Genomic DNA, 19,190 nt, shown 5'->3' with positions numbered 1-19,190 from the left:
ATAAGTGTGTAGTGTAAGTCCTAAGAAAGGGACTTGCTGGATCAAAGAATATATGAATTTATTTTAATCAATATTATCGAATTGCTCCCACAGACGCTGTACCCATCTGCGCGGCCACTAGCAGCGTTTGAGAGCAGTTATTTCCCTGAGACCCCTCAGCACACGGCATGATCAAACCTTTGAACCTCTGGTAGGTGAAAAATGGCTTAATTGGCATTTGTCTTCACAACAGAGTTAACAAAAGATTCTTTTGAAAAGTATTCAGTTCAACAAGTGTTTGTTGGTCCATTTCTATGTGCCAGACAGTGTCTTAGTTGATAGGGATACAGCTGTGAATAAAACAGGTCCGATCCTTACCCCATTAGCAAAGCTCCTCATCATGGGACTTGACATTTCCAGATCATCATAATTATTTACGTTTCTAGAGCAATGGTTCTACACCTTAGGATCTGAATCCCCCAGAAGTCTTGTTAGATCCTCATGTTTGAGTTCCAGCCCCAGGGTCCCGTGCCTGGGTGGGGCCGTGGCAGCTGCTGGTCTGGACAGGCTGAGGACCACGGCCCAAAGCAGCCTCACTCTGTGACTCCGACTGAAGGGACGGTGTTCTGTGAAAAAGCTTCTCCCTGCTTTTCTCTAATTGGTATTCAAGATTGTCAAGTACACGTAAACTAATTTACTAGAAAAGAACTATCAACTCACACGTTCTCAAGACCATTCTATGTCTGGTAACTCCTCAACTGAGTCACAGTGACTTTTTTTTTTTTTTTTTTTTTTTTTTTTGAGACAGAGTCTCGCTCTGTTGCCCAGGCTAGAGTGAGTGCCGTGGCATCAGCCTAGCTCACAGCAACCTCAATCTCTTGAGCTCAAGCGATCCTCCTGTCTCAGCCTCCCGAGTAGCTGGGACTACAGGCATGCGCCACCATGCCCGGCTAATTTTTTGTATATATATATTTTAGTTGTCCATATAATTTCTTTCTATTTTTAGTAGAGACAGGGTCTCGCTCTTGCTCAGGCTAGTCTCGAACTCCTGACCTCGAGCGATCCACCCGCCTCGGCCTCCCAGAGTGCTAGGATTACGGGCGTGAGCCACCGCGCCCGGCCGCACAGTGACTTTTAAAGGTTTGATCATCCTCCTATTTATTTGAATTGATAAGTATTCCCACCAGGAGCGGTGGCTCACACCTGTAACCCCAGCACCTTGGCAGGCTGAGGCGGGAGGACCGCTTGAGGCCAGGAGTTTGAGACCAGCCAGGGCAACATAACAACACCCCATCGCTACAAAAAAAATTTTTTTTTGTTTTTGAGACAGGGTCTCACTCTTGCCTGGGCTAGAGTGCCGTGGTGTCAGCCTCACTCACAGCAACCTCAAACTCCTGGGCTCAAGCGATCCTCCTGCCTCAGCCTCCCGAGTAGCTGGGACTCCAGGCATGCGCCACCATGCTACGGGTTGCCTGGCATTTGAGGCAAATCGGAAAGGTGAAAAAGCCCGATAAAGCCTCATGCACTGACTGAAAATAAAAAAAAAAATCGTCATTTTGAAGTGTTGACTTCTCTTCTCATACGCAACAAGGAACCGTTTCTTAATTGCATTGTGACCTGCGGTGAAAAGTGGATTTTATACAACCAGTGAAGACCAGCTCAGTGGTTGGACCAAGAAGAAGCTCCAAAGCGCTTCCCAAAGCCAAACTTGCACCAAAAAAGGTCACGGCCCCTGGTGGTCTGCTGCCCCTCTGATCCCCTACAGCTTTCTGAATCTTGGCAAAACCATTCCGTCTGAGACGTCTGCTCACCAAATCAAGGAGATACACTGAAAACCGCAACGTCTGCAGCCGGCATTGGTCAACAGAAAGGGCCCAGTTCTCCATGACAAGGCCCGACCGAAAGACGCACAGCCAATGCCTAACAAGCTGAACGCATCGGGCTGCAAAGTTCTGCCTCATCTGCTGTATTCTCCTGACCTCTCGCCAACCGACTGCCACGTCTTCCAGCATCTCGACAACTTTTTCAGGGAAAACGCTTTCACAGCCAGCAGGACGCAGAAAGTGCTTTCCAAGAGTTCGTCAAATCCCGAAGCACAGATTTTTACACCACAGGAATAAACAAACTGACTTCTCTTTGGCAAAAATGTGTTGTTATGGTTCCTGATTTGATTAATAAAGGTGTGTTTGAGCCTAGTTGTAAGGATTTAAAATTCATGGTCTGAAACCAAAATTACTTTTGCACCACCCTAATACTATGCAGCCATGAAAGTGAACTAATCGCAGCTGTCCACAATGTAGATGGCTCTTCCAGAGATACTACCGAGGGGAAGATGCAAACCACAGAGCAGCAGTCCCGACGCCGGGCCTCACTGCAGCCTGTTAGGTACAGGTGGTAACCCCGCCAAGCGTGGCCGCCCAGCAGCCCGGCACGGGCGCTCGAGTTGACTACGGTGCAGCGAGGCCGCGCTCGGCGCTCACGGGCTGCAGGGAACGGCGTGCACAGGCCACTCCAGCGCCGCGGGACGCTCCGCGCACCGGAGCCGCCACCGAGCTTATTCTTCCTGTTTTCCAGCTTGTGGGTGGACGGGGTGGCGCTGCGTGTTCCGAATAACGCAGCCCAGTGGTTTTTAGCCTCTCCTGGGATTTGTCGGGTTGTCGCTTCACGACCAGCTCCCATTCCCGGCAGGAACTGTTAGAAACGACCCGCGGTGCCGTCGAGGGACCGGTCAGACCCTGCAAGTCGCCAGGCAAGACCGTCACCTCTGATCGCGAGGGCGCCGGCGCGCTCTGCGGCGGGTTTGTCCCCTTCATCCCCGACGCAGACCTGTGGCTGCGTCTGAGCCCGGCGGCGGGACTTGGCCGCTGAGGGGTGTCGCCGAGACACCGAGGAAGACGCTGCGGGGCCCTCGGCGTAGCAAACGCTTAGGGTTGGGCCAGGCAGGCACAGGAGGGTATGCACAAGTGCGTTACTCCTCACACTTTGGCAGAAAAGATCGAGCCAAGGCTATCTCTCCCTGCAGAACAATGCACAAGGGACCTCGCAGTCCCTTCGCGGTTCCCTCGTTAGCTGGCGCCAGGCGTCAAGCTCCAAATCACCGCCCGCATCTCGCCCGCCCGCCCGTCTCCGACTTTGCCACCACCAAGATGGCCGCCAGGGCCCGCCGCCAAGATGGCTGCCAAGCAGGCTAACGCCGCGGGGCGTGGCCGGGCGACCGCCAGCCAATGGGTAAGCGCGTCCGGCCGTAGCCAATGGGAAGCCAGCGCGGGCTCGGGAACCACGAGCTGCGACCGGGCTGCGCGCAGTAACCATGTTGGGCTCGGGGACGCCGGAGGCAGCTTGCGGCGCGGGGCCGGCGGTCTGCCGGAGGCCTTGGGCGGAGCTGCTGGGTAGGTGGGCGCCCGAGGCCGCGAGGGTGGGCGGCGCGGCCCCCCGACCCCTTCTCGCCCGAGCCTCCGCCGGTGAGACTGCCGCCAGGCTGGGGCCTCACGGGCGCGGCGGCCTCTGTCCGAGGCCTCCTCCGCGAGCGCCCCCTCCTTCTCTCGGGGCCCCCTCCGCGCCCCTTGACCCCCTCGGGCCTCCTCTTCCTCCCTCGGGGCCCCTCCGCGCCCCTGACTCCTGGGCCTCCTCGCCCTCCCTAGGGGCCCCCTCCGCGCCCCTGACCCCCGGGCGTCCTCTCCCTTCCCCGGGGGCCCCCTCCGCGCCCCTGACTCCCCGGGCCTTCTCTCCCTTCCCCGGGGGCCCCCTCCGCGCCCCTGACTCCCCGGGCCTCCTCTCCCTCCCTAGGGGCCCCTCCGCGCCCCTGACCCCCGGGCGTCCTCTCCCTTCCCCGGGGGCCCCCTCCGCGCCCCTGACCCCCGGGCCTCCTCTCCCTTCCCCGGGGGCCCCCTCCGCGCCCCTGACTCCCGGGCGTCCTCTCCCTCCCTAGGGGCCCCTCCGCGCCCCCGACTCCCCGGGCCTCCTCTCCCTCCCTAGGGGCCCCTCCGCGCCCCTGACCCCCGGGCGTCCTCTCCCTCCCTCAGGGCCCCCGCCCCCTGACCCCCCCAGTCCTCCTCTCCCTCCCTAGGGGCACCCTCCGCGCCCCTGACCCCCGGGCGTCCTCTCCTTTCCCCGGGACCCCTTCTGCGGCCCTTACCCCCCCACCGCGTCCCCTACCTCCCCTGGGACCCCCTCTGGGCCCCTGACCCGAGTGTCCCCCTACCTTCCCGGCGGACCCAGGCAAACTAGGACATCAGGATAGGGGCTCTGCAAACTGGAGGTTTAAGTTTCACCCCAAATGTTGGTCCGGTAGCATTAAATTTAACTTAGCAGGAGAACCACACAATCCGTGGTGAGCAAGAATCGTACCCGAGAAATTAACACTGGTTCCGTACTGTTAACTGGAGACTTGATTGAGACCGCATCAGTTTTCCCCATAATGTCCTTTTTCTGTCTCAGGATCCCATGTTGTATGTTATCATCCTCCTAGGGACAGTTCTCCTCCTCCTTGTTTTTCAAGACCTCAACCCTAAAGGAGTGCTGGTGTGTTATTTTACAGAACGTCCTTCAGTTAGGTTTGTCTGATGTTTTCTCACCACTGAATCGAGGAATCCCGCAGAAACAGCTTGTGTCCCCAGTGCTACAGGATGTCACGGTATCTTAAGTAGTGATTTTTGAAACTGATTTTCCCCATTAGCAGGGAGGGTCAAGAGGCAGAAGTATAATCCTGAAAGGGAACAGAAGTTAAAGGCATCAGCTGTGCACCTGCTGAGAAGCCACCAGGACTTGAATGACCTTTTGCTTGAGGTAAGAAAATTGATCTTCCTTTGCAGGAAGACACAGGTTCGGGTTTTTTGAACCCGGCCAAGGCGTTGCCTGCGTGAGAAAACATCTGGAAGGCCTGGACTCTGATAGGAGCAGCCACTGAATTTTGACTAGGCGAGAAGAAACACTGGCAGCATTTATGTCTTTGGATGTAAAAAAAATTGAAAAATGAATTTAGTAATTCTCAAAAGGTTTTAAAATTTTTCAGTTTTTGAAATATTTGAAAATAGCTCAGTAGGTATTATATACACACAGATTGTGTTTATGCACACAGCTTGAGTCTTAAAACTGAAATTCTTTGTATTTTGGTTTCCAGGTAGAAGGTCCATCATGCAAAAAATTGTGTGTCAGCGAATTGATTGCTTGTGAGGGTCCTGAGCCCTCCACCGACCATTCTAGTTCACTTGTAGGTAAGTTATAGCTTTATTTTTGTTTAACATACTGAGTTACAGAGGATTTTTTATATAAAGTGACCATGACCTGCTTATAATAAGTAGAAATTTAAATTCCTCGCAGATAATGGTTTTCCACTTGGGTGCATAGTCACACATTGCAAATCATGTTTTTGTGATTTGCTTTGGGCTTTTTATGATGTCGTGTTTAAAAAACAGACTCAGCGTGGGGCTCAGAAGCAGCAGGAGCCAAAATGTCCCTTGGGAAGCTCGGGACAGCCACAGCAGGGATGTGGCCGAGACAGGCTGTGCGGAGCTCCACAGAGCACAGGAAACCAAAATTGTGTGTCCAGGTGTCCCGTCTGCCCCCGGTCTGAGAGTGTGAGATGGGGGGAGTTCTGGGGCAGTAACAAAATGAAAGCCGTTTCCCAGTCCTTTCCATTTTTATTACGTAATGATTGTCATTTCAGAAAGTATTTTATTTTAAATTTCTATTAAAATAACCTTAAGTAATAGGTCTGCCTTGACAGCTGATCACTGAGTGTCATTGGTAAATGGCACCCATTTGCATGCAGTAATTGTATTTGCATTTCACAGATTTTAATTGCTGGAGGGAAGCAGGCTCAGGCTTACACTTCTCGTGTTGAACTTGAGATCAAGTCGTGAGAACTCGTATAAGAATAAGCTCTTTTATCTGAACCACAGAAATATGGGTAGACCTTTAACGCATGACTTGTTTTTAGTTTTTCCTGCTAAAGGTAGAGTTACTGTAGTTATATTTACATATGTGGTAAAAGCCTTGTAAATAAAAACAGAAATAAACTTTCCCATGGAGATAAATTGGAAACAAATGTCTAGAGATTGGCATTTTCTACCTTTCTCCCGTGAATTACATCTTGACCACAGCAGGTGCTGATTTCTGATGCTGTAGTTTGAAGCCTCTAACTATTGTAAGTGTTTTCAGGGCCTTAGAAGATGCCAGGCGTGTACTGCAGTTTCCTGTCTGGTTAAGTTCGTTTTGGAAGCCAAATGAATTAGACACCAGTTTGCTCATAGGCATCTCCTTTTTCCAGCTGCCCAGCATCTCTCACTTTTTTTTTTTTTTTTTTTTAAAGAGACAGGGTCTCGCTCTGTTCCTCAGGCTGGAGTGCAGTGGGGTGACCATTGCTCACTATGGCCTTGAACTCTTGGGCCCAAAGCTCCTCCCACCTCAGCCTCCCAAAATGCTGGGATTGCAGGTGTGGGCCACGGTGCACGGCTCTGGCTTTATTGAATGTAGACCAGAGGCCGGTGCTGCCTGTGGGCCAGCATTGCAGGTTCCACCTGGCAGCCCTGAGGTCTGAGCACACCTGTCACTTCTGCTGCCCAGCACGTGCCTGGCAGAGCATTGCAAAAATCCCTGCCTAATTTTGACGCAAACATCAATGTCTACAGGTGTGAGGCACTGGGCCACACCTGTAGTTCCAGCTAATTGGGAGGCCAAGGTACCAGGATGGCTTGAGCCCATAAGTTCAAGGTTATAATGAGCAATGATTGCACCCCTGCACCCCAGACTGGGCAACAGAGTGAGACCCTGTCTTTTTAAAAAAAAAAAAGAGAAATGTATATAAAGTCAACAGGAGCAGGCTTGTCTCTGACCCAGAAGTAATCAGAAAAACAAATGAGCTGAAGGAGCCTGCTGCAGTTCTCAGTTCACTGTGCTCCCTCGGGAAAAGGTCAGAATCTGTCAGTACCTCCTGATCTTGTTTTGTGTCACCCAAAGCCCAGCAAATATGTACGGATAACTCTGGGGTTCAGATGTCGCCACTAATTGTGTTGTGAGCCGCTTTGGTCACGAAATTATCTTCGTTTTCTATCTCAGTAGTCTTCCTTCACATGTTCTCCCGTTTCAAAGGCAGTTTTCTGTGATGCTATAAGTTAAAATAAGGCATTTTAAACTGCACGTCTTTGGTCTTGAATTGTGTCCCGTGTTTTAAGAGAAAGCTGTGGTTTTATTTTGTCTTCAAGGGTCTGTTCTGCGGGACCAAGCCTCCAGGCTGGGGGTCCCGGTGGGAGTTCTGTCGGCCAGGGCGGTGGCCTCCAGCGTGGAGCGGATCTGCGCGGCCGCAGCCGAGCCCCATCGCGCTGCCCTGCTGGCCCCGGAGCAGAGAGTAAGACGCAGGGAGACGAGGGCGCCTGCTGACTGTTACGTTTCCCTGGTTTCCTTAATGCCGTTTCAGGTGATTTGCCTGTTTTTTACAAGGTTTAATCTTTTTTCAGAAGAAACTGTCTTCTGTGTTGGAGACTGCTCAGTACTTCCTGGCGCACAGCATGTTCTCCCGTCTCGTCTTCTGTCAAGAATTTTGGAAAGTGCAGGTCAGTTTGCAGTGACGACTCCGCCTCTCCAGCTTTTCCAAGTGGCATTCTGTCGACGTGGGTGGAGCCAGCAAAATCTGTAGTTTTCTTAGGAGTTCCACTGAGCTGCTCTTAGTGACAGGGAAGAGAAAAGGTTCAGCAAAGCCTCCGTGGCCGGGGCAGGCCACCTACAGTCACGAGTTGTCCCTGCACACCCGTCATTGGTGGTGTTTCCTGGGATAGAACATGCCACAAAATATGCTGCCCTGCCTTCTTGAGTACATGATTGTAAAGAATTCACCAGGACGGTAAACTGTAAAATGTAACTTACAAATTATTCTTACCTGCTCATTTCTGAAGCATCTTGAACTTAGTGTACTTACGGACTTCTGAAGAGCTAAAAGAACTCAAAGTAACCGCTTGGTACTAAATGAGGATTAGCATGTATATAGCAAAAGGAAAGAAAAAACGAAGGTGATTGTTCAGTGTTTCCCCCATTCTTTTATTCAGCGTACATCATAGAGTCCATTTGATTTGTCAGGCGTTGTCACGATTCCTGCACTCGGCACCCGAAAGTGTGGAAAAGGCCGACTCAGTGTGTGAATTGCAAGGAAGATGAACGTGTGCATCAGGGTGGAGAGTCGGGAGTGGGGGAGGAGTGGGAGTTAGCGGGACAGGAGGGGAGGACACGGCAGGCCACCGGGCTCAGGCCAGCGTGACTGGGGCACAGTGTCCTGGCGGGTGGTGTGTGTGTGTGCTGCAGAGAGGGCTTGTCAAGTGGGAGAGGGTCAGACGGGCAGGATGCGGGCCAGGTCACAGGGGCATGCGCCACGCTGAGCGTTTGGACTGGTCTTGGGAGCTGTGAGGAGGCTGCAGAGGCTTCTGGAGAGGAGACCAGCGTGTCCGGTGTGTGTTTTGAAATACCGGCCATGGTTTGGAGAGAGGGTTGGAGGAGGGTTACGCTAGAGCCCAGTGGGGGAGAAGTAGTAAACGTGAGGTACCAGTCGTGAGTGTCTAGGGCTGGAGAGTTTGGAAACCACAACGTGTATTTCAGGCCACGTGCGTTACTCCAGTTGAGTTTTCCTTAGGGCGCGATGGTTGGGACCGAGGGTGAACGTCGTGTAGGAAACACATGCACGAAGGACTCAAAACACTGTTACTTTCTTCAGAATTCTTTGTTGCTTGAAGCTGTGTGGTGTCTTCATGTACAAAACGTGGTGAGCCTACAGGAGCTGGTGGAAAGGTAACGATGATTCTGTTATTGTAATAGTATGTGATTATTTTTGCAGTCTAGTCTAAGATAAATTATATTTCAAAGCCAAAAATCACCTCAAGAGGTTACTGCTATATTACTTAAAGAGAACACTGGTTGTAACTGAAGTGCTTATCATACATGTTTTCTTTGTATGAGGTACATTTTGTGATAATATGTTTAAAAACTGAATTAAAAAAAAGGCATCCATGTAAATGTGGTTGATAGAATATGTGTAGAATAAGCCACTTTTATTCCCTCCTGAAAGCTCATTAGGAGTCAGAAAAGGAACTTTATGAATGCTGTAAGCCCGTAACGATGGACGAGTGTAGGAAGGGAGGTCACAGAAACACCGTTTTGGAAGATCCTCCTGCCTCAGCCTCCTGAGGAGCTGGGACTACAGGCGTGCGCCACCATGCCTGGCTCATTTTTTTCAGTATATATTTTTAGTTGTCCAGCTAATTTCTTTCTATTTTTTCAGTAGAGACGGGGTCTCGCTCTTGCTCAGGCTGGTCTCGAACTCCTGACCTTGAGTGATCCACCCGCCTCGGCCTCCCAGAGTGCTGGGATGACAGGCGTGAGCCACCGTGCCCGGCCTGAATTTTAAAACTTGTATGTCAAAGAACACGTCCGAGACAGTGTAGTCCGAGAACTCATTTACGTATTGTATATGAGAGTCTAGTATTTAGAGTAAAGAACTCTTACAACTCAACAGTAAAAAGACAAGTGATCGGTTAAAAATGGACAGAGGGCTCAGTAGGCATTTCTGCAAAGAAACGAATGGCCGGTACAGGCGCGGTCAGGCACTAGGGAGGGCGCGAACTCCCTCACGCCGCGCATGGGGAAGGCCGCGGATCACGCGGGTGTTTGCGTGGCTGTGACCCGTGACCGCGGCTGTCTGCTTTGTCCAGGGCGATTTTGTCATCACTGAACCTTCCTTTTCCCCCACAACAACAGTGAGCTACTCCACATAAGCAAACTACGTGAAAATGATGACTGTTTTGTCAGTAGCACCCGCGTGGTGCCCCTTCCCTGGGGCAGGAAGGCTGGGACGTGGCCAGCTCCCTGGGGGGGCGCGGGCGGCTGGCGCTGGCAGTGGGCGGCAGCTGAGGCTGAGCCGTGCGTCTGTGTGTCCAGCCACTGCGACGTGCGGGCCTTGGGGCTGTGGCTCTTCAGGAACCTGTGTCTCCTGTGCGAGCAGACAGAGGAGCCCAGTGAGGACACCGACATGGCCAGAGCTGTGCTTTCTGGTACGTTCCGGGCAAGGTTCATTCTGACCACTGGGCATGTCGTCCGCTGTGACGCCTTGTTGGCGGCAGCACCGCCTCCCGCCAGCCGTGGCCGCGGGAATCCCGCGTGGCGGCGTCGCAGTCTGAGTCTGTCCCGGCGGGTCTGCAGTTAACCTGAGTGGCGTGAAGTCCCCGTAGCTCAGCCCGCTGGCACCTGTGTTTCCGCACACCTTTCCCTCAGAGCGGCCCCGGCCGCGTCTGTGGCGGGAGAGCCCCCCTGCATTGCCAGTAACCCCCGAGGAGTGATTCCTACGATAAAAATTAAACGTGGGTGGAATGTTCCGTGCAGGTAGCTTGTGGTGGTTTCGCTTTGCAAACGGCACATTCTTTTTCTCTAAAACTTTCCTGGTGGCACGAGCCACTTACGATTCTTGAACTCCTGTAATCTAGTCCCAGGTGGGTTAAGTTTAAATTGGAGATTAGACGGAAAATCCTTTTCATGTCAGCCCTCTTGGTCCTGCCCTCTGAAGAAGGGGGAGCGGGTTTCACGCCTCAGGCTGTGACGTGCCCGGTCCCTCTGTTGCCGGCGTTGGAGATGGCTGGAGAGACCGTCCCTCAGGCATCCTTGGGAGCCACTTTGTCTAGGAGAGAAAAGTCCTTGCTGTAAACTTGCTTCTCTTTCGGATCGAATGGCAAGGAAAGTCTGGTTGTGTTGGCTGGTTTGGTGGGTGCCATGTGCTGTGGGCGGGGGCCGTGCGGCCGTGGGGCTCCCTGGGGCCGGGAGCCGTGTCCTGGCAGCTGCCCCGGCCCGCTTAGCCCTCACGCCACGTGCACACGCCCCTCTGAAGGGTGTTTTGTGCTTCACAGCTGTTTAGAGACCACGTTATGTGTAAATACTTGGGTTTTGTGCTTTTTCAGGTCTTGTACGAGTGTTTGTTCTGCGGGGATTTCAGAACCACTCAGATCCGAGAAGAACTGTGGAGCCAGACAAGATGCCCCAGGTAGGAGGAGGAGGCAAGTGAAGAGGCTGGAGATTGACCTCATTGTGGAAATGGCTGTGCCCTAGGGAGCCGTCCCCAGCCCCGTCACAAGCCTTTTGTACATACGTGTTTGCCGATACATATTTGCACGTTTTGGGGGTGCATGTGACATTTCGTTACATGCCCAGAATGTGTAATGACTAAGGGTGTTTGGAGCATCCATGATTTTGGTGTTTATCGTTTCTGTGTCAGGAACATTGCAGGTCCTCTCTTCTAGCTACTTTGAGATGTGCGATGCGCTGTGAACTTCAGTCACCCTGCCCTGCTGTCGAACACTAGAGCTCACTCCCGTCTGACTTGCGTTTGTGTCCGTTAACTGCCCTGTCGTCAGCCCCACTTCCCCCGTCTGGTGTCTGTTCTGCTCTCCTCCACGAGACCGACATGTGGTGTTTGTTTTTCTGTGTGTAGCTTATTTCATTTAACATAGTATCCTGCAGTTCCACCTGCGTTGCTGCGAATGACATGATTTCTTCCTTCCTTCCATCTTTCTCTTTCTCTTTCTTTTCTTTTTTTTTTTTTTTTTTTTTTTTTTGAGACAGAGTCTCACTCTGTTGCCCAGGCTAGAGTGAGTGCCGTGGCGTCAGCTTAGCTCACAGCAACCTCAGACTCCTCGGCTTAAGCGATCCTCCTGTCTCAGCCTCCCGAGTAGCTGGGACTACAGGCATGCGCCACTATGCCCGGCTAATTTTTTCTATATAGATTTTTAGTTGTCCATATAATGTCTTTCTATTTTTAGTAGAGACGGGGTCTCGCTCAGGCTGGTCTCGAACTCCTGACCTTGAGCAATCCACCCGCCTCGGCCTCCCAGAGTGCTAGGATTACAGGCGTGAGCCACCGCGCCCGGCTCTCTTTCTTTTCTTTTCTTTTCTTTCTTTTTTTTTTTTTTTTTTTTTTTGAGACAGCCTCTTGCTCTGTCACCTGGGCTAGAGTGTCGTGGCATCAACCTAGCCAACCTAGCTCACAGCAACCTGAAAATCCTGGGCTCAAGCGATCCTCCTGCCTCAGCCTCCCGAGTAGCTGGGACTACAGGTGTGCACTACCATGCCTGGCTAATTTTTAATTTTGGTTTTTTGTAGAGATGGGGTCTTGCTATGTTGCCCAGGCTGGTCTCATACCCCTGGCCTCAAGTAATCTTCATGCCTCAGCCTCCCAAAGTGCTGGGATTACAGGTGTGAGCCACCGCACTGGGCCTCTTTGCCCACTTTTAAATGAGATTATTTGTTTTTTTTTTTTTTTTTCCTGAGTTGCTTGAGCCCTTTGTATATTCTGGGTGATAGTCCTTCATCAGATGAATGGTTGGCAGATACTGTCTCTTCACTGTCCTGAGGGCTTCCTTTGCTTTCCAGAAGCTTTTTAGTTGAGTGTAGTCCCATTTGTCTATTTTTATCCTTGTTGCCTGTGCTTTTGAGGTCTTAGCTATAAAATGTTTGCCGAGACTAATGTCGTGAAGCATTTCCCATAGGTTTTCTTCTAGTAGTTTTGTAGTTTTTGTTGTTACATTTAAGTTTTTGATCCATCTCCAGTTGATTTTTGTACGGGGGCGGGGGGCGGGGAGAGCGCGATCCTCTTTCATTCTGCACGTGGGAATCCAGTTTTCCCAGCATCCGTTAGTGAAGAGTCTGTTTTCCCCAGTGCGTATTCCTGGAGCCTTTGTCAGAAATCAGTTGGGTCGGCCGGGCGCGGTGGCTCACGCCTGTAGTCCCAGCACTCTGGGAGGCCGAGGCGGGGGGAGCGCTTGAGCCCAGGAGTTCGAGGCTGCAGTGAGCGGTGGTTATGCTGCTGCACTTCGGGGGGAAAATCATTTTGCTGTAGATATGTGGGTTTCTTTCCTGCCAGTGCCGTGCTGTTGTGGCTACTGCGGTCAGGTGTGTGGTGCCCCCGCTTTGCTGCTCTTGCCCAGGGTTGCCTCGGTTACTCGGGCTCCTTTTCGGTTCCGTGTTTCAGGTGAACAGGTTTCGGGGGCACCGGGGGCACCGGGGCACGTAAGAGGTCCCGACGGACGCGGTGCCTTCTGGGGATGTAACTTGGAAATTGATCCATTGTCCAGAAATACTCAGGCATGGTTTTTGATGGGCTGTTCAGGAATTTCAGGATTGTTTTTTCTGTTTCTGTGAAGAATGACATTAGTATTTTGATGGGGATTGTGTTGAATCTGAAGATAGCTCCGGGCAGTAACATTCCAAGTTTTCCTTCCCTTTTGGAAGTTCCTGAACCGCAGGCTGACACCGTGCCCCGCACCGCGGGCTGCAGCGTTTTGGGAGGAAATCTGCTTTGCTGTGTCGTGAGGTGCTCTTGGGTTTCACCCCCCCATCAGTCAGTGGATGGAGGAGTGGAAAACCGGCGGCCGCATCTTCTCACCCAGGTCTCCTGGTTCCCGAGGCCTCGAGGGTGCCGGTCCCAGGACCTCGGCCAGGACCCGGGCCTGCGCCCCTGGCTGGGGGGCGCGGGGGGGACTCTGTGCCGCCGTCCAGGCTGAGTCTCGGGCCCAGAGTTTCCCAGCGGCCTGTGAGAGCCAGTGTCCTGCCCAGCCTCAGGCCATGCGGAGCAGTCGGGGGTGTTACCAGGGAAGATTCCAGAAAGTTCTGTCCCTTCACTGCCTTGGTCTCCTTGGTGTTGGGATAATTTCTAGGTCTAAGAGGAAGTTTTAAAAAGTGGACCTCTTTGTAAAGTTAACTTATTTTACTTTAGAATAGCGAGTAGTTCTCGTGCTTGGTGTGAGCATGGGACTGCCTGAGGATACAAAGTGACGTGTACGTTCCGTCTGGCAGGTCGCCCTTGACGTGCTGCAGCGGATGCTGACCTGTGAGTTCCCCGCTCTGCCTGGCTGCTCGCGGCCGTTCTGGCATGTCTTGCCTTTCCCTTCGAAGTGCTTTGCCCGTCTGCCTCTCTGGGTGGATTCCGCCCTCCCCTCTGTCCTCCTGGCGGCTCCTGGTGGCTGTGGATGTGACAGGCAGAGCAGTGATGGGAAGTGACAGCGTTTTAGCCCGTGGTTAGCGGGGAGGTGCTTTGTTCCGCTGCACGTTCCGATTAATTTCCAAGGCCCGCAGATCTCAGCAGCGCTGGGGGCACTTACGAGGCTTGGTGGACGTGGTGCCTTCCGGGGGTGGAATCTGGGAATTGTCCGGAAATACTTGGTTAGGGATTGTTTTCCATGGACACGTGCTGACGTCGTTCTCTGCTCCCGGCTTCCCTCGTCAGTTGCCCTGGATGCTCTGGCTGCCGGCGCACAGGACGGGTCCCCCTGGCACAAGGCGGTGCGGTGCTGGTATGTCCCGGGGCAGGATGCCTGGGGGGGGGGGTGGTTCCTGCTGCACGAGAGACCCAGGGTATTTTAGACACTGGTGCCGCCAGCTGCCTCCCGAGCGCTTCCTCCGACATTGGTGGTAACGTCAGGGGCAGACGGCCGCTGGGAACCCTGGGAACGTTCTGCTCAGCCTCCGCCTCTGCCGATGGAGCGGGAAGCCAGGCACCGCTTCCCGGGCTCCTGTCTCCTCTGGAACCCTGCACTCCCGGTCCCAGAACTGGGACCCCGAGAGTCACTGCAAACCTCCCACTGAGTGTGCCCAGGTGGCCTCCTCGCCCCCCCCCATCTGATCCGGGTGCTGCGGCCTCCCTCCCTGTTCCTTCACACTTCCTGGAACACACCCCAGTCACGTGTCTTCCCGGGACCCTCCGCCTGCCCAGGTTCCTCAGTGGCCGTGGTTCTGCCACCTTTGTTTCTCCCCCGATAGCTGTGTGTTGGTGCGTGTGGACCTGTCTGTGCACGGGAAGGCGGGAGGGGAGGCGTCAGCCTTGGGAAGGCGCGGTTTGGGGGAAGGTGGGTGCCGGGGTTTGCTTCAGACTAAGGTGGGGGGACCTCGAAGTCCAGTGCTGGAGCCGGGAGCACCCCCGGCCTTCCCCGGCCTTCCCAGTCCTCTCATTCCTTGCGTATCTCCGCCTCCTTTCCTGCCCCCCACAACTCCTTGGGTAGCGCCCCCTTAACTGCCTTGCACAGCGCAGCACTTTGATGAAAGCGGCGTGCAGAGCCCCGCACTGGCCTGAGTGTGTGCGGGTGTCAGTCAGCCCAGCTGCTGCAGCGAAGTGCTAGTCTGGCTTGCGAAGCGGCCGACTCACAGCCGTGGAGGCCGGAAGCTGGGAGGTCGGGCTGCTGTGGCGGGTCCGCGTGCGGAGGCTGCCTTTCCCAGGGCCACATGGTGCGGGGAGGCCAGCAGCGCTCTGATCACGGGGGCCCCACCGCCCCCTAAGCACTGTCCACCTCCAGATGCCAAGACATTGGGAGTGAGGGTGTCTGCGCGGGAATCTCTCGAGGCCACAGTTCAGTCTGTGGCAGGGGCTTGGTTGTATGACCTGCGTAACCAGATGGCTCCGACTCCCTTTCCGGAGACGCTGTTTGTGCTGCGTTGGCAGGTTTGGCGTGCTCGGTGGAGACACGTGTTGCGGCATGACGTCCCCAGACTCTCCGAAGAGGTTTTTCAGTCATACTCTGACGCAGATCCTCACACACAACCCTGTGCTGAAAGGTGGGTCCTGGTGCTGAAGCCGCAGAACCGCTACCCAGTTGGGGACTGGTTTCCCCTGTTGCCGCGGTGCCGCTCGAACGGGGAGAGGCCAGGGGCTCTCGGCAGCTTTTCGGCTCTGTCCTCGGCCCGAGCTGGGGCCCCGAAGCCTGTGGACGAGACTGGGTTACAGTGTGGAGTGTGAGAAATGACCACCTAGAGACCGAATTGAGTCAAGTTATGAGTCTGTGTTAGCTGGCCAGCGACCACCCCTGCCCTGTTAGGGCTCAGGTACAGAGAATGGCCCTGAGCCGAAAAAACAGTAAGGTTTTATACTATTTTAAGTTAGAGTTATGTGACTTTAGGCTATGTGACTTTAGGCACCGTGGTTGAAACAACTGTATCATTTTTTCCACAGCTGTGGGGTCTGGCACCAGTGTCCGACCCCCGTTTTGGTTTCAATTTTTAAGTGAGTAGGTTTACAGAAATAGATAGCACCAGTTAAGGAACATTTTTTTAGGCGTTTAAGTAGGTACAATAAATTTCATGACAGGCAGTTGGAAAGTTTAAATAATTAGTTATAAGTTAATTGTTTTGTTTTATCTCTGTAGGGTACATCTTTTCAGTTATAGACATAGGTCAAGTCAAGTCTAGGTTACCTAGTGAGCAAGCATAGGTTTAAATTACAGGCTTAGGTCAAGCGGACGTTGGTCACCTGGCGAGCAAGTGTAAGTTTCCAGTGGGCCCTCGCAGTGTGAGGATCTAAGAGGCCGTGGTCACGAAGGACACTTGATTGCAAAATGTCCTTTCATTTGAAGGGAACACGTTCTCACAAGAAAATCCAGGAGTGAAGAAGGGGACACAGAGGAATTGTCACCAGAATAGAAATATCTTTAACGTGCAGCCTTTTTGCCGGCCTTTTCTCCCATCCAAGTACTGCCCAGGCCCGACGCTGCTCAGCTTCCGAGACCAGACGCGATCGGGTGTTCAGGCTGGAATGGCCGTAGACACTCTGGCCTTTTTCTAAACAGAGTTTTTAAAATCGTAGTTATTGTACTGTAAATACTGTGATTCCGTTTTAATGTCGTTGTATCATGAGCATTTTCTGAGGCAGTTATTTGGGTTTCTTGCAAGGTTTAGTGTGTCATCTGCCCGTGGGCGTCCTGTTACCCTGTATGTGACAGCCTTTTCCCAAGCCTTCGCTGTCCGCTGAGCCTTCTGTGCCCTGTCATGCGCCCCAGGGCAGGCGATGGGGCGGGATTTGGGTGGGGACGGCGCGGACGCAGGAGAGGCCGGCGGTTGCTGTGAGGTCCTTCCCAGAGGGCTCAGCACTGCTCCCAGCCCAGTGTCCTGTGAGTGGCGTCCTCGCCGTGCTGGTTTCCGGACAGTTCAAAGCTCACAAGCAGCAAGATTAAAATGCAGCTGATACATTGGAAAGTATTTGTAGGGGGAAGGACCCAGTATTACCAGTACGTAATTAGGGCTACAGGCACAGAGAGTTGATAATGTAGAAAATAGACAACAAACAGGGAAATGGCGTACTTACTAGTCATTGAAAAAAATACAAATTAAAATAAGACAGTTTTTTCACATTGAAGCTTTAAGACCCAACTTTGCAATCACTGACGTGAAATCCGTGTCTGCTTCCTGCAGCGTCCGATGCCGTCCAGGTGCAGAGAGAGTGGAGCTTCGCGCGGACCCACCCTCTGCTCAGCGCTCTGTACCGCAGGGTGAGAGTGGGGACCCGCCCGGCTCACGGCGGGTCTGTGTCTGACGGGCCAAGTCCTGTCCAGCTGACCCCCAGGGACTCCGTGTGGGCAGAGTCTGGAGTCTGTGGGGGGCCGTGGCTGTCCACGTGGGGGAGGCCCTCCCTGAGAGGAGGGTTCCCCAGCCGGTACCGATGCCACGCACTGGAGAGACGTTAAAGCGTCTTCACGGCCGCTGTGCTGGATCCGGCCGCCTCTGAATCCTTGCCATGGGAGGCGGGAGGTGGCCACGGTGGGCCAGGGCTCGAGGGAGGTGAGGGCCTGGCTTCTGCCTGGCGTGGTTTGCTGCGACTTTGAAGCGAGTGGGCGCTTGTGTTTCAGCTCTTCGTGATGTTGAGTCCAGAGGAGTTGGTTGGCCGTTTGCAAGAAGTTTTGGACACGCAGGAGGTGAACTGGCAGCGGGTGCTGTCCTGCGTGTCCACGCTGGTTGTCTGCGTCCCAGAAGCACAGCAGCTGGTCAGCGGTGCGTCCCAGTGAGCCGGGTGCTGCTGGTCGGGTGTGGTGGGTGTGGCCTGTGCCTCGGGGGACGCCGAATCCCAGCGCTTTCGGGGAGGCCTGTCTCTGCCTGCCCAGGAACACCCTCACTCGTGCTGTTCAGCGCCGACGGCTGCTGTGAGGTCGGGGTGTGCGCTGCTTCTGCAGGGTCTCCTGGAGCTGCACTTGTCCTTTGAGAGTCCCCGCTTGGGCAAGGACAAGCACGTTGTCCCAGCCGGGCACTTGATGTGTCATTTCCACCTGGCGCCTGCGCTCAGCCGTGACTGGTCCTGGCTCTCACCTAGGTTGGGTGGCCCGTTTGACGGCCCGAGCGTTCGAGAGCTACCACCTGGACAGCCTGCTCACCGCCTTCCTGGTCGTGCGCCAGGCTGCTCTGGAGGGCCCCTCCGTGTTCCCGTCCTACGCAGACTGGTTCAAGGTGAGCCACCTGGCAGCCTTTTGCCTGAGCTCCTGGTCCTCAGCAGGCCTGGAGTGGGAGCCTGGGGGCTCCTCCCTGGAGCTCTGTGCAGGTGGGACGCGTGGGCTCGAGGAGAGGAGCTTGCGGCTGTGTCCCTGGACAGACCTGCCACGTGCGTCACTAAAGGAAGCTTCCTTCCAGCAGGGCTCCCTGGCGGGCTGTCCCCTCCCTGCGGGCTGTCCCCTCCCTGCGGGCTGTCCCCTCCCTGGGGGCTGTCCCCCTCCCTGCGGGCTGTCCCCTCCCTGGCGGGCTGTCCCCTCCCTGCGGGCTGTCCCCTCCCTGGCGGGCTGTCCCCTCCCTGGCAGGCCCCTTCCCTCTTTTGTAAGAAAATCAGTGAAATCGATTAGCAAGAGGGGAAACAGAAGTGTCGCTGCTGCTCTTTGCAAAATGTACCGAGCCTTGTTTTCTCGTAAGAACTGAGGCAAGAGCTTGGCTCTTCAGGGAAGTCCCGTGTTCTCCTTGTTTCCTGCAACGCACCTGGCGTTCTCCGGGGGGAGGTTGACGGGCTGCTCCCAGACCTGAGTGGCAGCAGCCCCGCCTGGAGAGCGCTTTGGAGATGCAGGTCCTCGGCCGGCGTTAGGCCCACCGAGGCCGCGCTTCCGAAGGGGACCCCGGGGCCTCAGCCGGGGACCCCGGGGCCTCAGCCGGGGACCCCGGGGCCTCAGCCGGCGGTGTGAGCCCTGCTGGCTGCGGGTGTCTTGGGACACCGGCCCTGAAGGTCAGGCAGACTTTCCGTGTGAAGGGCTGATTCTGTGGCAGTCTCAGGTTTTTCCACCTCGCTGGGGTAGTTGCCTCTCGGAATCTCACCCTCCTGTGCCCAGAGGGCAGTGGCACCTGGGCCCGCTGAGAAGGGGCTGCCCACACAGATGAGCTGCTCTCCTGCCCTGTGGTGGGCGGTGCAGCTGTATCGCTGGCTGGCTCTTCCTGCCTCAGTCCCTTGTCACGGG

The 19,190-nt window shown here is 54.3% G+C and overlaps 1 protein-coding gene across 1 annotated transcript in view; it reads left to right on the top strand.

Annotated features, from left to right (window-relative positions):
- Positions 1-3,289: 3,289 nt before the first annotated feature.
- Positions 3,290-19,190, top strand: part of FANCA (FA complementation group A) — a 56,847-nt gene continuing 40,946 nt past the window's right edge. The window contains exons 1-14 of the mRNA XM_069464755.1: positions 3,290-3,368; positions 4,655-4,764; positions 5,099-5,192; positions 7,182-7,324; positions 7,434-7,529; positions 8,678-8,751; positions 9,898-10,010; positions 10,908-10,990; positions 13,798-13,831; positions 14,228-14,294; positions 15,437-15,549; positions 17,179-17,255; positions 17,613-17,754; positions 18,071-18,204. Coding sequence (XP_069320856.1) covers positions 3,290-3,368; positions 4,655-4,764; positions 5,099-5,192; positions 7,182-7,324; positions 7,434-7,529; positions 8,678-8,751; positions 9,898-10,010; positions 10,908-10,990; positions 13,798-13,831; positions 14,228-14,294; positions 15,437-15,549; positions 17,179-17,255; positions 17,613-17,754; positions 18,071-18,204 — 1,359 coding nt within the window. The remainder of the gene's footprint in view (positions 3,369-4,654; positions 4,765-5,098; positions 5,193-7,181; positions 7,325-7,433; positions 7,530-8,677; positions 8,752-9,897; positions 10,011-10,907; positions 10,991-13,797; positions 13,832-14,227; positions 14,295-15,436; positions 15,550-17,178; positions 17,256-17,612; positions 17,755-18,070; positions 18,205-19,190) is intronic.

The sequence above is a fragment of the Eulemur rufifrons genome, unplaced genomic scaffold (genome assembly GCF_041146395.1).
Source record: "Eulemur rufifrons isolate Redbay unplaced genomic scaffold, OSU_ERuf_1 scaffold_107, whole genome shotgun sequence".
Lineage (NCBI taxonomy): Eukaryota > Metazoa > Chordata > Mammalia > Primates > Lemuridae > Eulemur > Eulemur rufifrons.
This window is presented reverse-complemented; position numbering and strand designations above follow the sequence as displayed.